Genomic DNA, 12,964 nt, shown 5'->3' with positions numbered 1-12,964 from the left:
GAACCCCTAACCTGAAGTGATCCACCTGCCTTATCCTCCCAAAGTGCCAGGATTACAGGTGTGAGCCACATGCCTGGCCTTTTTATTTTTTTGCTTTTTTTTTTTTTAGAGACAGCGTCTCATTCTGCTACCTAGGCTGGAGTACAGTGGTGTGATCTTGGCTCACTGCAGCCTCCACCTCCTGGGCTCAAGCAATTCTCCTTCCTCAGCCTCCTGAGAAGCTGAGATTACAGGCATGTGCCACCATGCCCAGTTAATTTTTGTATTTTTAGTAGAGACAGGGTTTCGCCATATTGGCCAGGCTGGTCTCGAACTCCTGACCTCAAGTGATCCGCCCACCTTGGCCTCCCGAAGTGCTGGGATTACAGGCGTGAATCTCAGCGGCCAGACCTGCTGAGAGGCTTTTCTCAAATATCTAACTGGTGGTCCTTGACTACCTATTTAAGAGAGAGCCACTAACAATCCAACTGGGAGCTTCGATAAGAGGGTAGGCCTTAGGTACTGGTTTGGATCACAACGAGGTAGGTGGTTGAGCAAGGTTATCTAGCTATTTTGTTGCCAACTCCTAAGTGTCTGTTTTTTGCAGACATTTATTCTTGGGTTGTCAGTTTCCCTGAAGAAAATTTCTTTAAATTCCTGCCTTGGTGGGTAGAAGCTTGTGGCAACCAGTAGGGTGAGAGGGCTAAGGAGTCCCACTGCTCACTATGTGGACTTTGATTTAAGTACCTGTTTCCAGGAAGGTACAAGACTTACTCCTAACCTCAGCTGAGTATGGTATTTAAGTCTAGATTTTTTTTTTTTTTTTTTTTTTATCTGCTCCAAATAGTACACTTCCCATCTTCTATGGAGGCAGGAAAAATATGGGGGTTAGAGAGGGGTACCTGGGAATGTAGATACTTTCTCCTAAGACTCACATATTTCCTAGTTTTCAGCCGCACTCCTACACCTCCTCCTGTAAGGTAACTGCATGCTTATAATTTCTGGGCATTTCAGGGATTCTACTGAGATAATTTATTCTTCCTTGTTGGCCCCCGTCTCTTCCAGATTTCTTAGCAGAACAGAGAAAGCCAAAACTTGAGACAGTTCTCATTTGTCTGTTTTCTATCCAGAATGTTTTTGACAGGTCTTTTCTGCTGACTGCTTTGTCCTGTTTACTTTTAAACTTTGTTTTGTTATGCTTTTAGTGAGGCTTCCTGAAGAAATAGAGGTAAATATACATGTAAACCTTAACCTTAAAGAATTCAGTCATTTGAATGGTATAAATATTATGGACCTAATACTTTCCTTGCTGCTGGAAATCCAGTAGTACACAAAACAGAGAAATATCCCTGCCCTCATGGAGTTTAAATGCTAGTATAAAGACAGATGCAAATCAAGACAAGAAGAGGTATAGTACATTAGATAATGATAAATGTTAAGAAAAAATTTTTAAGGCTGGGCGTGGTGGCTCACGCCTGTAATCCCAGCACTTTGGGAGGCCAAGGTGGGTGGATCGCCTGGGGTCAGGAGTTCAAGACCAGCCTGACCAGCATGGAGAAACCCCTTCTCTACTAAAAATACAAAATTAGCTGGGCGTGGTGGCACATGCCTGTAATCCCAGCTACTCAGGCGGCTGAGTCAGGAGAATAGCTTGAACCCGGGAGGCAGATGTTACAGTGAGCCACGCACCATCACACTCCAGCCTGGGCAACAAGAGCTCAGAGCACAACTCTTTGTCTCAAAAAAAAAAAAAAAATTTTTTTTTTTAAAGACACGAAGTAGGAAATATTATTGGCAAACTTGTAATCTTTTTAGGTAGATGGCCATGGAAGGCTTCACTGAGAAGGAGCCATTTGAAAGACCTTAAGAAGTGAGGGAGCAGATCATGAGGAAGGATATTTGGGAGAAGAACTTACAGTTAGTGGGAGGAGCCAGTATGAAGGTCCTAAGGCAGCAGTGTGCCCTGTATGTTTGAAGAACAGGAAGGAGGGCCAGTGTGGCAGCATCGCACTGTAAGGACTGGCTTTAATACTGAATGAAGTTGCAGGGTTTTGAGCAAAGCCATGATATGATCTGACTAACCATATTATAACAGAGTCAGTGTGGTTGCTATATTGAGAATAGCCCATAGGGAGTCACGAGCTGAGGCAGTTAGGAGACTACTGCAGTATTCCAAGCCACAAGGAAATAGTGAGTGGCTGGATTCTGGATTTGCTGATGAATTGGGATGTGGGATGTGAGCAGGGAATAACCAAGATGATTTTAAGGTTCATGACTCCTGTGGGCTTTTGAAACTGTAGAACCCTGGTATCAATATAAATATAATGAATACTTTGCTAAAAAAAAAGCCATAGAACTATTTTAAGTAATTTGCTTTACAAACCATAATGCTTCTTTTTTAAAGCTCTTCACAGAATACGGTCGTCTGGCAATGGATGAAATTTTCCAAAAGCCTTTCCAGGTTAGAATATTTATTTTAAATATAATTCATATATTTGTTTTTATTCACAGATCAGCAGACTACAGCTCATAGGCCAAATCTAGCCTGCCACTTGTTTTTATGACTGTGAGCTAAGAATGGTTTTTACATTTTTAAATGGTTGAAAAAAATGAGCAATACTATTTTATGACATGTAAATTATCTGAAATTCAAATGTCAGTGTCTATAGATAAAATTTTAGTGGAACACAGCCATGCTCATTTGTCTTTGTACTGTCTGTGACTGCTTTCCTGCTGCAATGGCAGAGTTGAGTAATTACTTAAAAAATAAACTCTCTGGGTTGGGCATTTTGGCTTACGCCTGTAATCCCAGCACTTTGAGAGGCCAAGGCAGGCAGATCACCTAAGGTCAAGAGTTCGGGACCAACTTGGCCAACATGGAACCTGTCTCTACTAAAAATACAAAAATTAGCTGGCATGGTGGCGGGTGCCTGTAATCTCAGCTACTCAGGAGGCTAAGGCAGGAGAGTTGCTTGAGCCTGGTAGGTGAAGTTTACAGTGAGCTGAGATCATGCCACTGTACTCCAACCTGGGTGACAGAGCAAGACTTTGTCTCAAAAAAAAAAAAAAAAACGAAAAAAGAAAAAGAAAAGGTTGTGCACGCCTGCAGTCCCAGCTACTTGGTGGGGTTGAGGTAGGAGGATTATTTAAGCCTAGGAGGTCAAGGCTGCAGTGAGCCATGATTGTGCCACTGCACTCCAGCCTGGGTAACAAAGCAAGACCATCTCAACACTGTCTCTGTCTCTGTCTCTCTCTCTCTCTCTCTCTCTCTCTCTCTCTCTCTCTCTCTTTCTTTGCTGACCTCTGCTTTAGTTCAGTGTTTCTTGAGAATGAGGAAGCACAGCAGCCTCAATCAACGGGATTAGAGGTGCTTTCAGTGTGTAAGCCTTATTTCTTTTCTTTTCTAATTTATTTATTTTTTTTGAGATGGAGTTTCTATCTAAAATTTTGTCCAGGCTGGAGTACACTGGCACGATCTTGGCTCACTGCAACCTCTGCCTCCCAGATTCAAGCAATTCTCCCGCCTCCCCCTCCTGAGCAGCTGGGATTACAGGCGCCCAGCTAATTTTTTGTATTTTTTGTAGAGATGGAGTTTCATCATGTTGACCAGGCTGGTCTCAAACTCCTGACCTCAGGTGATCCACTGCTTTGGCCTCTCAAAGTAAAGGGATTATGGGCCTGAGCCACTGTGGCTGGGCTTCCTTTCTAATGCTGAAAGCAGATCTGATTTTTTTTTTTTTTTGGAGACGGAGTCTCGCTCTGTCACCCAGGCTGGAGTGCAGTGGTGTGATCTCGCCTCACTGCAACCTCCGCCTCCTGGGTTCAAGTGATTCTCCTGTCTCAGCCTCTCGAGTAGCTGGGATACAGGCGTAATCCACTGTGCCCGGCCGCAGATCTGATTTTATGATTAGCTGGTGCCATGTGGTTTTCTCTTTTGTCCTTTACTACATTTCCCATAGATTTCTTTAAGGCAGAGTCCCAAATTTACCATTTTCTCGTTAATGTCTTCCTTCCGTTCCTACTAACCCGTGGAACAAAAATAGCAGATAGGATATATTGACCTCATATGTGGCTTAAACATGTCCTTCCAGTATTTGTAAAACTTCTAAGACATTATAGAATAGATAAATCTGGCTGGGTGTGGTGGCTCACACCTGTAGTCCCAGCACTTTGGGAGGCCAAGGCCGCAGGATTGCTTGAGGCCTGGAGTTCAAGACCAGCCTGGGCAACAGAGCAAGACCTCGTCTATACAAAAAATAAAAATAAAAAATAAGCCAGGTGTAGTGGCATGTGCTTGTAGTCCCGGCTACTTAGGAGGCTGAGGTGAAAGGATCACTTGAACCCAGGAATTCTAGGCTACAGTGAGCTATAATCATGCCACTGCACTCTAGCCTTAGTGATGGAGCAAGGCCCAACCTCTTAAAAAAAAAAAAGAAAGAAAAGTAAATCCTTCAGTACATATCTTTACCCCCTTTTTAGAAGCTGGTATTATGCAAAGATGTATTGCAGTTGTTCTCTTGAAAATGTGTTTATGCATGTTAAAATATGTTCTGCTCTTTTCTTAAATAGACACTGATGTTTTTGGTTAGAGATTGGAGTTTCCCTTATGAATACAGCTACGGACTCCAAGGAGGGATGGCATTTTTGGATAAGCGTTTACAGGTAAGTGGGACTATAATCTTCTGAGGAATTATCTCAAAGTAGTGATAGCTTTCTCATTTGCCTTTGGCTATTGTGTTTAAAGCAATTATTGGAAATGATATTGAGTACATTAACTATATATGAATCTTAATGCAAGCTAATATTATTTATTCCTGATAAGATTAAAGAACCTGTATATACTATGCACAGGAACTGTGGAAGAAAACTCTGGGCCAGTGCCCAAGCTTTGATTGTAATTTCCATTTTACATTTTAAACCAAGTTCTATATGTGTCTTTAGAAGTCACACTCAGAATCTTAGTTACGTTATTCTTATTCAAAATTTTTACTTATTTTGGGATAAACAGGCGTAACCTGTTCCGCCAAACCAAAACACAGGAATCCTTTGTCTGTCACTACTAATTGGTTAGATCCTCCTTCATCCGCACAAACCATCCCTTGTGTAATACTCTTTTTAAAGAAACTCTTCCGGCCGGGCACGGTGGCTCAAGCCTGTAATCCCAGCACTTTGGGAGGCCGAGACGGGCGGATCATGAGGTCAGGAGATCGAGACCATCCTGGCTGACACGGTGAAACCCCGTCTCTACTGAAAAATACAAAAACTAGCCGGGCGAGGTGGCGGGCGCCTGTAATCCCAGCTACTCGGGAGGCTGAGGCAGGAGAATGGCGGGAACCCGGGAGGCGGAGCTTGCAGTGAGCCGAGATCCGGCCACTGCACTCCAGCCTGGGCAACAGAGCGACACTCCGTCTCAAAAAAAAAAAAAAAGAAACTCTTCCGCACCTGATTTGTTAGCTATAGGAGTCAAGCCATGGGTAATCAGATTTGTGTGTTTATTGCTTCTTAGGGTTCTGCGTTTTCTCATTTGGCCACCATGATCCATCAGAGTGGAGGAGTCTTCTTACCTTTGTCCTTATACTAGTTGTCCCTAGTAAAGAAAACCAGAGGACTTTTGATTGGTAAAGTGTTGGTCTTCATTGGCAGGTGAAGGAACATCAACATGAAGAAATTCAGAATGTTCGAAATCACATTCACTCATGTTTCTCTGATGTCACCTGCTTTCTCTTACCACATCCAGGACTCCAGGTGGCCACAAGCCCTGACTTTGATGGGAAATTAAAAGGTGTGTTCCAAGTGTTACTTTAAACATGTGATTTGATCTTTGAAATTAAAAATAATGAATCACTTACAAATCAAGTGAATGCTTAAGAAAAATGGTGTGCTGTCTTACAGTAGTATTTAAAGTCTAGTTCAGATTTTGCTCCTGACTTAATGCACCCATCAGAATTAGTTTGCCTTGACTTCTCCACCTGTAATGGTGGTGTTCATATCCATTAGTAGTCTTTCTAAGAGACTCGTTATGGTTCTTGGTTTACAAGAGATACAAATACTAAATAAAGGAAGACTAAACATTAGTCAGCTAATATTAAGTAAAATTAACTTCCCAAGGGAAGGCAGCATGATGCATAGCAGAGCTATTATTTTCATCTTATTTGTGATTATAGCAAAACCTGATGCTGGGTCATGTGCTAATATCAGGAAGTGCTAACTCAGTGGTAGGTGAGAGGAATTGTAGTTGGGACTCTTGGGCTCCATTATCTTATTTTTGTTCCTTTTTCATTAAGGCCTTGAGTCATTAAATGGCTGGCCCTTGATTTACACATGTGTTAAACTGAGCACTCATTAATAAGCTTATCCGAGTCTCTCAGATTGCTGGTAATGTTTGCAACACTATGCTAGGTACTTTGATACTTATGCTCCCAGTAATTCCATGAAGTTGATGTAATTTCCTTTATCTTATACGTGAGGAAAATGGCAAAAATAGTTAAGGAAAAGGAGGAAGGTTAAGTAACTTGCTCAAATTGCTCTGCTAGTAAGTAAGTGGTGAGGTGCAGATCTGCATCCAAGTTCTTGTTGCTCCAAACCCATACTGGGCTAAAATAGGGGTTCTTCTGTTATATGGAGGAAATCATTTAGAGGAGATGTACTGTTTAGTTACTACTAAAAGGTTTTGAAGTGAATGGTTTTCATAGCCTTATATTAAATATAAAGTGCATCATTTTTAACCTATTTGATTTAGTTGATCCAAGAAAATGAATGTTCAATGCAAGATTTTCATTCCAGCTGATCTTAATATTGCAAAGAAACTGAGTTAAAGAGACTTAACCTTTACCTTTTATTTGTCACTTCTCTGATATTTTTACATGGTTGGCAGCTTTCCTGAGGAGGAGACTTCCCTGGCCTGTTTCATGGCAATTGAAAGATCTAAGATTATTGCTTTGGGAGAGAAATCTGCTTGGCAAGCACTGGACCTAGAATCTTTTACCTGAAAAGCAGTTTCAAGGGAGTTTTCAGAGCTGAGTAGGGAGAGAAAGTTGAGTGTGTGTATGTGTGTCTCTAGGTAATACATTGTTTAGGATTATAATGCTCCATTATTAGTTGTACTTTTACCAACCTGAACTCGGATTTGTTCATCACTGATGGGGAATGTGTCCAGTGGAATTCTTAAATGGTGGTGTTAGGAGAGGATGAAGTAGAGTGACTCCTAGTGATTATCCTGTATAAACACATACAAATGGCATTCTTCCATAGTTTCAATTTTAATACTCCAATGCATTGCTTTAAAGTTTGTTTTCATTTTTATCATGCTATTCAGGGAGTAGGCAGAGTTTCTTAAAGTTCAGTAGCCCTGGCTTTTTTAGCATCACTATGCCTGGCTAATTTTTTTATTTTTTTGTAGAGACAGGATCTCCCTATGTTGCCCAGGCTGGTCTCGAACTCCTGACCTCCCACCTCCCACTTCAACTTCTTAAAGTGTTGGGATTACTGGCATGAGCCACCATGCCCAGCCAGTACTTTTTTAAATGGAAAGATTTGAAAAATAAAAATTTGCTTTTTTGCCTAACTTTAAAATGTTAAAAATATGTTAAAAGCCTGCCCTCTGTATTTATTTCAGGAACTACAATTATTATGAGGATTGTTCATGAAGAATTCTTACTAGCTCTGCAAAGGTTTATGTACATTTTAGATTTGGAATTTTAGGGAACCTCTTAACCAGGATATTGAAAGGTTTTGAGTGAAGAGTAAATTAGATGCTAAATTGCAAGTAGCAGGTGATTTGTATTTGGCAAGTGCTAGCTTGAGAACCACACACATTTTATTGTAGGAGACCTGTTAGTAGAACTAATGTAGTTTTCAGAATTAAAAAAAAGATAGACATTATATTTTCTCAGGTATATACTTGTGCAGTTCCATGGTTGAGATTCTGCAGTCCTGTTCTATGTAACTTGGAAAAGACAACATTAGCCTGAGGTTGTTAGGGCTAATCCATAAAAAGAACTTAAAATGTAATTTTTGTGGAACATTTAAATTTCATAAGAACTACATTCTGAAACTATTTCTGCAAATGTTCCCCCAGATACTTTAGGAATTATTCCAGTGGTTTTATTTTAGTTTTAAAGATCAACCACTTATTTAGAGGTAGATGCCTGCCAAACATGATCTTAGTTTTGGTATAACTGATACTGACCTGCTGTTTCTTGCAGTAATTAGCTAGCATAGCTGCTGAGTTTTTGTTGTTGTTGTTTTTGTTTGTTTGTTTGTTTTTTGAGACAGAGTCTTGTCTGCACTCTGTTGCCCAGGCTGGAGTGCAGTGGTGCAATCTCAGCTCACTGCCACCTCCGCCTCCTGGGCTCAAGCGATTCTTGTGCCACATTCTCCCGAGTAACTGGGATTGCAGGAGTGCACTGCCACACCTGGATAATTTTTGTATTTTTAGTAGAAACGGGATTTCACCATGTTGGCCAGGCTGGTCTTGAACTCCTGGCCTCAAGCAATCTGCCCCCCTTGGCCTCTCAAGGTGCTGGGATTACAGGTGCGAGCCACCACGCTAGGCCTAGAATAGCTGCTCTTTGAGAATACTTTTCATCAGATGCAGGATGACTGTGTTGTCAGCATAAAGAAAATTGTCATCTTCCTATTTACTGTCACAGGGAGACCTAATACAATAACTACTGAGTTGTTTAGTTAGAAATTACACAGGAGGGTTTATAGGGCACAGTCTTCTTTGACACCATTGAAGATTGAGATTGTTTCTGTTATGAGACAGTTCTTGTCTATTGTGATTTTAAAACTGTTATTTTGGTGTAGGCTTCATAGAAACATGAGTAGCATATAGGGCCTGTACAGCTTGTTAAAGTGGCAAGTGTAGCATCTGGATCCTGCTACTACTTCTTGTGTGAGGTATTTTTGAAACACTCAGTCTTTCAGTGTGATGGAAATTGAAACCATACAAAAAGGTTTTTTGAATATATAATACATTCACATGTTTAAAATGTTATAAAGGATTAAAAAGTACTCAGTGAAAAGTCTCTCTTCCATTTTTGTAGGCTTTCAGAGTTTCTTCAGTATATGAAAGCAAATGTGAATGTGTACAGAAATGGCCTATTATGTATACTTTTATACTTTTTCCTTACAAGGTTATAAAGTACTTTTCCCATGCTTTTCTTAAAATTTTAGTTTTATTTTTCATGTTATAGTCTGTTGGTGGAGTATTGAAGAGTTCTTATTTGATGTGGGCTCCTACTTGCTTTTTTTTTCAGTGTATAGCTGGGAACCCAAGAAGATGTTAGAAGATTATGTAAATCAGCTTTTCTGTATTTTAATTCTCCTGTGTCTTTGTAGTTGGACCAGCCAATAATTCTTACTTTGAGGAAAGAACTCTATTTAATGGTTCTCCTGATCCCTCTATGGAAACCTTGTAGAAACTGCAGAGAATCTGTCACCTTTCTTGAGTTAGTGGTCTTTTCATTTTGGGGTGGTTCCAAGAGTCTCTGAGGAGATAATAGAAAATAAATATAATGAGGGACAGGTAGTTCTTCTTTTAACATTAAAAAAATTAACAAGAATAAATCAAATGGATGACCAGTGATTTCTAATTGATTTAAAAGAGTAGTGTGAGGGCATGGCAAAGGTCTGAGACAACTTGAGAGGTTGAAAATTGACCTGTTGTAGACCTTGTTAATGAAATTCTTTTTTTTTTTTTTTTTTTTGAGATGTAGTTTCACTCTGTTGCCCAGGCTGGAGTGCAGTGGTGCGATCTTGGCTCACTGCAACCTCTGCCTCCCAGGTTCAAGCTGTTCTCTGCCTCAGCCTCCCAAGTAGCTGGGATTACAGGTGCCCGCCACCACCTCTGGCTAATTTTTGCATTTTTAGTAGAGATGGGGTTTCACCATCTTGGCCAGACTGGTCTTGAACTCCTGATCCACCTGCCTTGACCTCCCAGAGTGCTGGGATTACAGGCGTGAGTCACTGCGCACGGCCATCAAATTATTAAAAAGTGAAATTTCTTGAAAGGCTAGGGAGTAGACCAGATATCCCAGAGTGAAAACCAAGGTAAGGATATTCTGCATATATAGTATTCTATTTTGAACTAGAGAAGACTTTCTACTACAGTGGGGAAGGAGAAAAATGAAGGTACATTGGGACAGAGATCTATCAGCAACTTGGTCATAGCCAGAAAGTGTCAAAACATAGTCTCAGACCCCTTATTCTCTCCCACGTTTTTTTTTTTTTTTCCTTGAGGTGGAGTTTCACTCTTGTTGCCCAGGCTGGGGTGCAATGGTGCAATCTCGGCCCACTGCAACCTCCTCCTCCTGGGTTCAAGTGATTCTCCTGTCTCACCCTCCTGAGTAGCTAGGATTACAGGCACCCACCACCATGCCCGGTTAGTTTTTCTATTTTTAGTAGTGACGGGGTTTCACTATGTTGGTCAGACTGGTCTCCTGACCTTAGACGATCCACCTGCCTCGGCCTTCCAAAGTGCTGGGATTATGGGCAGGAGCCACCAGGCCGGCTTCTCTCCCACTTTCAACAACCAATGTTAAAAGCACTAGACTGGGAAGATTGCATTTTATGTTCACTTTGGTTGAATAAGGCTGTTTGGCTTATTTTTTCCTTCTTTGTGGTCCTGTGAACAGATATTGCTGGTGAATTCAAAGAGCAGTTACAGGTACTGATACCGTATGTATTAAACCCATCTAAGTTAATGGAAAAGGAGATCAATGGCTCAAAGGTCACCTGTCGGGGACTACTGGAGTATTTTAAGGTACATATAGATTTTAATTACTAAAATTTTTGATTTTTGGTAAAGCTGATCTAACTTGTAAATCAACTTGAATTTAAATATTGTGAAACTTAAAATTTTCTGGGGGAGATGGTGAAAGGCATTTTCAGAGACCTTGGTGTCCTTCCGGGAGTGGGCCATTGGGTGGCAGTATTGGTCTAAGAACCAAATGGATGTTCTTTGCACTCTCTTAGAGGAGCAATTAGCTGTGACTAAAGGAAGATTGTTCCTCAAGGAAGATGGTGTGGACAGGAGGTGGTTAGGAAGTTGCTGTGAGTAGGAGGAGACGGCACCTAGATGTGACACGACTACCTCAAGGCGGATGGTCACTCTGCCCACAGGTAGTGGTGAGGTCAGCGTGCATGGGGAGCTGGATGGGAATCCTAGCCTCTGTAGGTTTGTGCTGCTTGAGAACATTTTTAGTTAACTAAAAATGCTAACATGCACTCAAAGGTGTGTGGTGTGTTTTTGCTAATTCTTGGTTGTTGATCTAAGTGTTTAGGAAAATGCAGTTGTATGGTCACTTTCTAAAAATTAATTATGAGTAAGATATGACTGAATAACATTTTATAGCAGTTTTTATGTTTATATTTTAAGGCATATATTAAAATTTATCAAGGAGAAGATCTGCCTCACCCCAAGTCCATGCTTCAGGTAAACAAGATTTGGCATCCTAAATGCTACCCTTCAATTACCTGAGTTGACCTGTATACAATAAGCAGAGTTCTTCAGGAAGAGAATGTGCTTTTTCTCCTTTTTCATTATGCTGAGGTCTGTTAATTTTTTTTTAGCACATTTTGCAGTAGTGTGGCCTCCTAGTTCACTTTGCAGTAATGTGACCTTCTAGTTCACTTGTTTGTATTCATGGTTGTACAGTTGAAATGGCTTCTTCTCACTGGGCCTAGACTTTTCACCAAACACACTTCGGGAAGCACAGTTTATTATACTTGGGTGAAACATACCCAGCATGTTAGACAAGCAATTTCTTGTCATCTGTTGGTTTTTTTTTTTTAATATAATTTATAATTTATAATTTTTTGAGACAGAGTCTCACTCTTGACAAGGCTGGAGTGCGGTGGCATGATCTCGGCGCACTGCAACCTCCACCTCCTGGGTTCAAGTGATTCTCGTGCCTCAGCCTCCCAAGTAGCTGGGATTATAGGCATATACCTCCATGCCTGGCTAATTTTTGTGTTTTTAATAGAGATCGGTTTAGCCATGTTGCCCAGGCTGGTCTTGAACTCCTGGACTCAAGCAATCCGACCGTCTTGGCCTCCCGAAGTGCTGGGATTATAGGGGTGAGCCACCGTGCCTGGCCATAATTTTTTTAATTAAAAAAAAAAAAATAGTGATGTGGTCTTGCTGTGTTGCTCAGGTTGGTCTCAAACTTGGCTCAAGCGATGTGCCTGCCTCAGCCTCCCAAAGTGCTAAGATTATAGGTGTAAGCCACCGTGCCTGACCTACTGTTTACTTTAGTGGAACATGTCCTGACATACCTGTTTACTATTCGCTAATCAGGTTTTTAATTTGCAACTAGAATGTCATTTGGTTAAAATATAATTTTTACTTTCATATGCTGAACATAAGGGGATTTATTGCCAAGTGTTGATTTCTTTTGTAGCAGAAAATTTTCATAAAGGGAGCTAGAGCCTGGGATTGACATTGCAAATAATTTTTTCCTTTTTTTTTTTTGAGACAGAGTCTCGCTCTGTTGCCCAGGCTGGAGTGCAGTGGCGCGATCTCGGCTCACTGCAACCTCCTCCTCCTGGGTTCAAGTGATTCTCCTGTCTCACCCTCCTGAGTAGCTAGGATTACAGGCACCCACCACCATGCCCGGTTAGTTTTTCTATTTTTAGTAGTGACGGGGTTTCACTATGTTGGTCAGACTGGTCTCCTGACCTTAGACGATCCACCTGCCTCGGCCTTCCAAAGTGCTGGGATTATGGGCAGGAGCCACCAGGCCGGCTTCTCTCCCACTTTCAACAACCAATGTTAAAAGCACTAGACTGGGAAGATTGCATTTTATGTTCACTTTGGTTGAATAAGGCTGTTTGGCTTATTTTTTCCTTCTTTGTGGTCCTGTGAACAGATATTGCTGGTGAATTCAAAGAGCAGTTACAGGTACTGATACCGTATGTATTAAACCCATCTAAGTTAATGGAAAAGGAGATCAATGGCTCAAAGGTCACCTGTCGGGGACTA

General features: G+C 41.1%; 1 protein-coding gene across 1 annotated transcript in view; it reads left to right on the top strand.

Annotated features, from left to right (window-relative positions):
• The window catches only part of ATL3 (atlastin GTPase 3), a 45,941-nt gene that overhangs the window by 24,162 nt on the left and 8,815 nt on the right, over positions 1 to 12,964 (top strand). The window contains exons 6-10 of the mRNA XM_011993442.1: positions 2,384 to 2,440; positions 4,549 to 4,641; positions 5,623 to 5,761; positions 10,617 to 10,744; positions 11,360 to 11,416. Coding sequence (XP_011848832.1) covers positions 2,384 to 2,440; positions 4,549 to 4,641; positions 5,623 to 5,761; positions 10,617 to 10,744; positions 11,360 to 11,416 — 474 coding nt within the window. The remainder of the gene's footprint in view (positions 1 to 2,383; positions 2,441 to 4,548; positions 4,642 to 5,622; positions 5,762 to 10,616; positions 10,745 to 11,359; positions 11,417 to 12,964) is intronic.

The sequence above is a fragment of the Mandrillus leucophaeus genome, unplaced genomic scaffold (assembly GCF_000951045.1).
Source record: "Mandrillus leucophaeus isolate KB7577 unplaced genomic scaffold, Mleu.le_1.0 Scaffold43, whole genome shotgun sequence".
NCBI classification, from domain to species: Eukaryota; Metazoa; Chordata; class Mammalia; order Primates; family Cercopithecidae; genus Mandrillus; species Mandrillus leucophaeus.
The sequence above is the reverse complement of the archived record's forward strand: the minus strand, read 5'-3'. Positions and strand labels throughout refer to the sequence as shown.